Source organism: Melanotaenia boesemani, chromosome 2 (assembly GCF_017639745.1).
Source record: "Melanotaenia boesemani isolate fMelBoe1 chromosome 2, fMelBoe1.pri, whole genome shotgun sequence".
In the NCBI taxonomy this organism is placed as follows: Eukaryota; Metazoa; Chordata; class Actinopteri; order Atheriniformes; family Melanotaeniidae; genus Melanotaenia; species Melanotaenia boesemani.
In genome coordinates this window covers 4,536,726-4,543,424 of record NC_055683.1, presented here as the reverse complement: position 1 = coordinate 4,543,424, position 6,699 = coordinate 4,536,726, and the positions used below count along the sequence as shown (strand labels likewise).

Here is a 6,699-nt window from a genome sequence, read left to right as displayed (position 1 = left end):
GATAACTTAAGAAAGGTTATGAGCTTTATGAGACGAGAGCTGGTGATGCTTCCGGCATCACCAAAGGGAGAAAACGCTTCCGAGATTCATCATCACTGGAACAAAAGTCCTGCAAATGAATAAAGAGTGGAGGAAAAAAGTTTATCTGCATCACTTTACAAATCTTCTCCACTTCAGTTTTAAACGTCACTTTCCACCAAAAAATGGGCCCACGGTCCTCCATTTAAAAACTAAGTTTAAGGTGTGTTTTCATGTTTTATTGTAGTTAAAATATGGATTTATGACATTTAGAAATCACTGCTTTCTGTTTTTTACATTTTACACACTATAGATTATTATATTAATATGAAATATATTATTACTATAAAATACATGTTACACACTATAGATTATTATATTAATATGAAATATATTATTACTATAAAATACATGTTACACACTATAGATTATTATATTAATATGAAATATATTATTACTATAAAATACATGTTACACACTGGGAGTTTTGCCTGCTCGTTCCAGGGGTTGTTGCCGTGGTGATTGGCTGGGGTTCTGCACCGCAGACGCCAGCCTGCCCTGATCTCAGTGGTTGCTATGGCAGCAGCCTCTGTGGACATGGGTGGACTGGCTCCTGGCGTCCCCGTCTGGTCCAGCATCAATTCACTGATACTTTAAATGATCTGGATGGATGTGATCGTGTTAAATCAGCTGATATTTATCTCTGCATCCTGAATCCAGTCTAATCAAAATGGTGGCAGATTTTGTGATGTGGGTGTTGGTTTCCGTTGAATCAACAAGCCGCAACTCGATCACACTTTTACATCCTGAAGAGTTTAAGTCAGCTGACGGGCAGAAAGTTACCTTCGTCCTAATTCATTTAGATTATTTTTAAACTTGTCATGAATAAATAAATATAAAAGAATAAAACCATTATCACCAAGAAAACAATTTATTACTGAATTTTCAAATAGTTTGACTCAATATTAAAAACAATCTAACATCTGAATCAGATCATATTAAAGCTGAATTTCGCAGTAAAAACAAAGTTATAAAAATCTTCAGCGTCCATCTTTAAATACACAGTATTCCAAACAGCCGTCATCACCAGACAGCAGAGGACATTCGCTGAGATCAAGGCCACCGTTTCCTCCTGATGGAGGAGCTTTAGCTGTCCGGCTCGTAGATCTTGACCAGGTGCTGCAGCTCAGATGGGTAGCCGATGACGGGGCAGCAGCGGTTGGCTTTGACATACGTGAAGATGCAGCGGTAACAGAAGACGAAACCGGAGGTGGACAGCACCGTGGCGTTGGTACGCAGCCGGCGACACAGTGGGCAGCTCCTGCTGTCGGCGCCCGGCCGAGCGTCCGTGCCGTGGTCCTGCTGCAGGTGGAGGGGGGGTGGAGGGGCGGGCAGGGAGGTGAGGGTTTTCACCGTGCTTTGGTTGTCCGACGAGTACCACCACTCCAGGAACTGCAGGAAGAAGACGCCCAGAGAGAGGGAGGTGGACAAGGAGACGGCCACGCCCCTCGCCGCTTGGGACATCAGACTCCACGCTCGCTGCAGAGGGCTGGAAACACAACGACAACACCGTTACAAACTCCTCCACCCAGCCTGCTTCAACAAGCAACACCTGACATCTTCTCTGGATTCACTCAGAAATTAAAATCTCGTCACTTTTCACGTCAGAACTCCAAGTTTCTGCTCCGTAAGGATTCATGAAGCATCTCAGAGACAAAAGCAGCTCCTCATGAAATGACAAACGTACGTACGGAGACGTCTGGTGACGTCTGTAGAAAGTGTATGAATCTGTGTGGGAATCTTTTAAGTCAGCGTTGGGATGAGTTACGATGATATAACCGAGCTTCATAACTGTTAGAGACGGGATGCCAGGTTTTCCATTTAACGGCGGCTCCACCGTTTTCTTCTTCACCAAAAACTACAGATCCTACAAAAACAGGCAACCCTCAACACAGTGAAAGCAAGGTGTTCGTTTACAGTGATATCCTGCTACCAACAGTGTCATAATTAGTAGGAGACATTGAAATCAGGGTTAAGGAGTCAGTTTGAAGCTAAAACGATCAGCAGACGATGGGAAAGTTGATGATGCATTAGTAACAGATGTTCCACCGCATTAGTAATCCAAGGCTGCCGATAAAATCTGTTTTATTCCAAAGTCTTCAGATGGTTTCCATAACGACGGGCATTTCAAGCAAAAATTACATTCAAAATCACCGAGTTACTGGATCATTCTTGGAATGAAACTACAGCTGGACGATAATTCAATAACAATATATATTGATTGACAGACGTGCGGTACAATAGAAAAACAGTTTCCTGTCCTCCTTCATTATAGCCTATCATATCATATCCTCCCAACCCATCATAAACACAGACCTCAGCTCGCTCCATCACCAAGTCCCTGCCCCTCCTAACCACAGCAGAGAGCATGTGTACTGAAAACGATTGGGAGGAAATTGTTAGGAAAAGAGGTCGCGGGTGAGGGAAAAAAGAATCGTGGTTCTCCACCTCCAGGATGAAGGCCTCGTCATCCATGATGAAAAAAACAAACACTGAGACCTCCTGACCATTAATGGCATGTTTACGTAGTTCAGCGACCTGCACAGGGGCTTTTATTTTGAAACTTACTGGATTTGTGCTCCTGTGTCTGATTTCCTGTCTGACCCGCTGAGCTTTGGTGTATTCCTTATGTTTGTCAGTATTTACTGATGTCACACAGGTCTCTTAACTTGATTTCTTTTTCTTTTAAAAAAAAACTTTCATTTATGTTTAAAAAGGTGGTTGAATGAAGGGTTGAATATGAATTCAGTGTTTTTTTTATTAAAAGTAGGTCATTAAAAGCAATGGCATAAAATGGCCAGGGCTGCACTTAAAAATATTTTTTAAACTTTTCAAATAAGTATTTATATTTATCAATACCAATCAATACAGTTTTTTATCGATATGCTTTCTTTCTATGCTGTAAATGACACCCCCACCCCCCCCAGCAGGGGTTCAGTGTTGGCTAACACCATGTTGCTAACATGCTGCTACTTTTCCATTTAGTCTCCAGCCAAGTTTGATCTCTCCAGTTTTAGCCTCCCTGTTAGTTTATTACAAAATCCTTCCCGGTTTGGCCCCATCTTATATAAAAAACCTCGTTCTATCCTATCAACCACAACATAATATCCATTCCCAGAGCAGTGAGGTCTTTTTGTGGTTCCTAGCATTTAAAGGACCAGAATGGGGGCAGAGTCTTTAGTTTCCAAGTTTTCTCTTCTATGGAAGCAGCAGCTGGTTTGTGTTTGGGACACAAAAACTCTGACAGGAGAATTTTCTGTTAATCTCTTGTGTTATGATGCATAATCTACTTTAACTTTTTAATTCATATTTGCTTGTATTGCCATTTACATTTCTATTATTATTTCTTATTATTGCAACTTGTTTTTATTCTTGTCAACTCTTCATTTTTTTTCTATTGTTTTAGTTGTGTAATTAATTATCTGCTTGTTAAAGTGTTGTATAAATAAAGTTGAGAGATTGGTGGCCACAAAAAGCACAAGGTTATCATCATTTTGTCTCTCTGTCATGATGTTGGTCTGCAGAGCAGCTCTGTGTATTTTACATGACACGAGGGTTACATACCACGCTGCTGTACCCGTCCATGAATCTGTGGTGTTCAGCTCCCCAACAGCATCTTCGGACAGTTTCTTCAGTCCGTTGGTTTTTGTTGATGGGACTTTAAACTCAGGCTCAACTAATTCCATCAAACTTCAAAACCCCTTTTCTTCCATAAACCTGATGGGAAGCATGTGTTTAGCTACCATCTCATAGATGAGGTCCACTTTGTGATCTTCATCAAACTTCATCGGCTGACAAAGCTAGCTGCTGCTGATTTGTGGATGGACCTTCTGTTGGATGACTGTTCAAAGTCATGGTAGACTGATGATATGCTAGTTAGCGAGCGGAGGCCTGACCAGACCTCATTTTCTTTATTATTATTTAACTTTTTGCCAGTTGCTTTTGGTTCTCAGTGTTCCTTATATTTGTACTCCATTAGCAATAAATTTCCCTTTGAACCAGCGCCTAGCAACACACGAAGCAGCTCCTAGCAACACAAGAACCAGTGCCTAGCAACACACGAACCAGCGCTTAGCAACACACGAACCAGCGCCTAGCAACACACAAACCAGCGCCTAGCAATACACGATCCAGCGCCTAGCAACACAAGAACCAGTGCCTAGCAACACAAGAACCAGCGCTTAGCAACACACGAACCAGCGCTTAGCAACACACAAACCAGCGCCTAGCAATACACGATCCAGCGCTTAGCAACACACAAACCAGCCCCTAGCAATACACGAACCAGCGCTTAGCAACACACGAACCTGCGCCTAGCAACACACGAACCAGCTCCTAGCAACACAAGAACCAGTGCCTAGCAACACACGAACCAGCGCTTAGCAACACACAAACCAGCGCCTAGCAACACACAAACCAGCGCCTAGCAATACACGATCCAGCGCCTAGCAACACAAGAACCAGTGCCTAGCAACACAAGAACCAGCGCTTAGCAACACACGAACCAGCGCTTAGCAACACACAAACCAGCGCCTAGCAATACACGATCCAGCGCTAAGCAACACACATACCAGCCCCCAGCAATACACGAACCAGTGCTTAGCAACACACGAACCTGCGCCTAGCAACACACGAACCAGCCCCTAGCAACACACAAACCAGTGCCTAGCAACACACGGACCAGCCCCTAGCAACATACGAACCAGCCCCAACACACGAACCAGCGCTTCGCAACACACGAACCAGCGCCTAGCAACACACAAACCAGCGCCTAGCAACACACGAACCAGCGCCTAGCAACACACAAACCAGCGCCTAGCAATACACGAACCAGCGCTTAGCAACACACGAACCTGCGCCTAGCAACACACGAACCAGCCCCTAGCAACACACAAACCAGCGCCTAGCAACACACAAACCAGCCCCTAGCAACATATGAACCAGCCCCAACACATGAACCAGCACTTAGCAACACACAAACCAGCGCCTAGCAACACACGAACCAGCACATAGAAACACACGAACCAGCGCCTAGCAACACACAAACCAGCGCCTAGCAACAGTGAAGTGTTTTCCTGTTGTTTTTTTTCCTGGTGGTTGGCAAACAGTTTGGTAAACTGACACCATATTACACCATCTCTGCCTGAAGGTTTCACATGTCAAAATCGTAGTTGGTAAAATAACTAAAGGAGTTAATGCAGCAATCTTCCCCTGTGATAATAATTAATACCTAGTTACATTCCACCAGATAATCTGTGTTACGGTGCTGAATAAACTAAATGCACTTAACGAAACAAAAAAAGTCTAACATCCCTTTAATCTGTTACTTTGAGCTAATTAGAAGAAAAAGTCAGAATTTACCTCCCGTCAGCTGGGTTGTTATTGATGCTGCTTTTTCGCTCCATGTCTCGGATATCTTGGGCATTAAGTCGAGCCAGTCTGACATTGGCGAGCCACAGCAGCGGACTGTGAGTCCTGGTGACACCAAAGACAAAAAGCAGCTGCTGGCAGAAGATCCAGGCCTGCCAGGCGGAGCTGACGTAGGGGTACGCTGCCACCGTTGCCCGGTACAGCCTCTGGCTCCTGGTCTGAGCCAGCTTGATGGAGAAATCTTCCTCGTCCCTCTGCCGCGCCAGCGTTGCCTCCAGTTTGGCCCGAAGGTATGGCACCAGGCACAGGAGGACAAGGGAGCGCCAGCGGGACGTCCTGCGCAGCCCCAGGCTAACAGGAAGCCGTAGCCCGCCTGGAACTCTTTTCAGGCCATAGAAATTCTCAGAGAAGGAGGCGCTGCAGTGAAATAGGAAGTGGTTCTGGAGGAGGAGGTCCAGCAGCAGGTAAAGCTCATCAAAACTTCTCCACAGGAAGCCAAAGCGGGATGGGTTGGATTCAGCCAGAACCTGAGAGAGATCACAGCATAAGGAGTCCTCTTAGTTCGACCATCATCATGGATGTACACAGGCTTATTATTGAAGGGTTTTTATAAGGCAGACAAGCTGGTGATTTAGTGACCCCCACCTTGATGGCATGTCTCAGCGCAGGTCTGACCGCCTCCATCAGAGACTCCTGAGCCAGGACCTCAAAGATGGACGGCTGCTCATTGGCAGCTGTGGAGGTCAGATGGGCTCCAGCCTCCGCCATGCTACTGCACATGCACAGATACCGTTATAAACTATAACTTGGGTTCATAATAACACTTTATTAAAGTTACATGTACTTCAGTCCTTTAATACGGACTGAAACTTCTTCAGAAAAAGATAAATACTGTATTATCCTGTCACTAAGACAACACAGTTCAATTATGAACATGAACACAAAACAAAAACCTAAAGAACTTCAACATACCTTACTGTTAGCCGCTAAGCTAGCAGAGCTGCGTCACTCACGTCTCTTCACACTCCGTCAGCATCACGCGGAGAATTAAGATGAGCTCGCGCTGCGCGAGAATTTACAGCAAAAACACAGTTTGTTTATTAGCAGTTCATGTTCCGTTACTGACCTCTCTTCAGGCAAACTGACCACACTGTTCAAAGCCAGCACTACTTCCGCACTATGACGTTTCAGTCGACTGCGCAACGTCATGACGTACACGTACGCTGTCTTTTTCCTGCTGATGTGTTTTGG

At 44.7% G+C, this 6,699-nt stretch overlaps 1 protein-coding gene across 2 annotated transcripts; it reads right to left on the bottom strand.

Moving 5' to 3' along the window:
* Nucleotides 1-935: 935 nt before the first annotated feature.
* Nucleotides 936-6,699, bottom strand: pex12 (peroxisomal biogenesis factor 12). 2 transcript variants are annotated; one of them, XM_041999119.1, is made up of 4 exons: nucleotides 6,421-6,699; nucleotides 6,094-6,217; nucleotides 5,440-5,975; nucleotides 936-1,567 (listed from the first exon to the last, which is right to left on the bottom strand). In XM_041999119.1, the coding sequence occupies exons 2-4, from the start codon at nucleotides 6,214-6,216 to the stop codon at nucleotides 1,165-1,167; spliced, it is 1,062 nt and encodes a 353-aa protein (XP_041855053.1). In that variant the 5' UTR covers nucleotide 6,217; nucleotides 6,421-6,699; the 3' UTR covers nucleotides 936-1,164. The 2 variants fall into 2 exon arrangements, with proteins under 2 accessions (XP_041855053.1, XP_041855043.1); XM_041999109.1 differs by having other exon boundaries at nucleotides 6,094-6,220; nucleotides 6,421-6,697.

Coding starts and splice junctions, on each gene's coding strand:
- pex12 (XM_041999119.1), bottom strand. CDS start 6,216: ATGGCGGAGGCTGGAGCCCATCTGACCTCCACAGCTGCCAATGAGCAG. Junction 5,976..6,093: donor CGCTGAGACATGCCATCAAG/GTGGGGGTCACT, acceptor GATCTCTCTCAG/GTTCTGGCTGAATCCAACCC. Junction 1,568..5,439: donor AACAACCCAGCTGACGGGAG/GTAAATTCTGAC, acceptor TTGTGTTTCCAG/CCCTCTGCAGCGAGCGTGGA.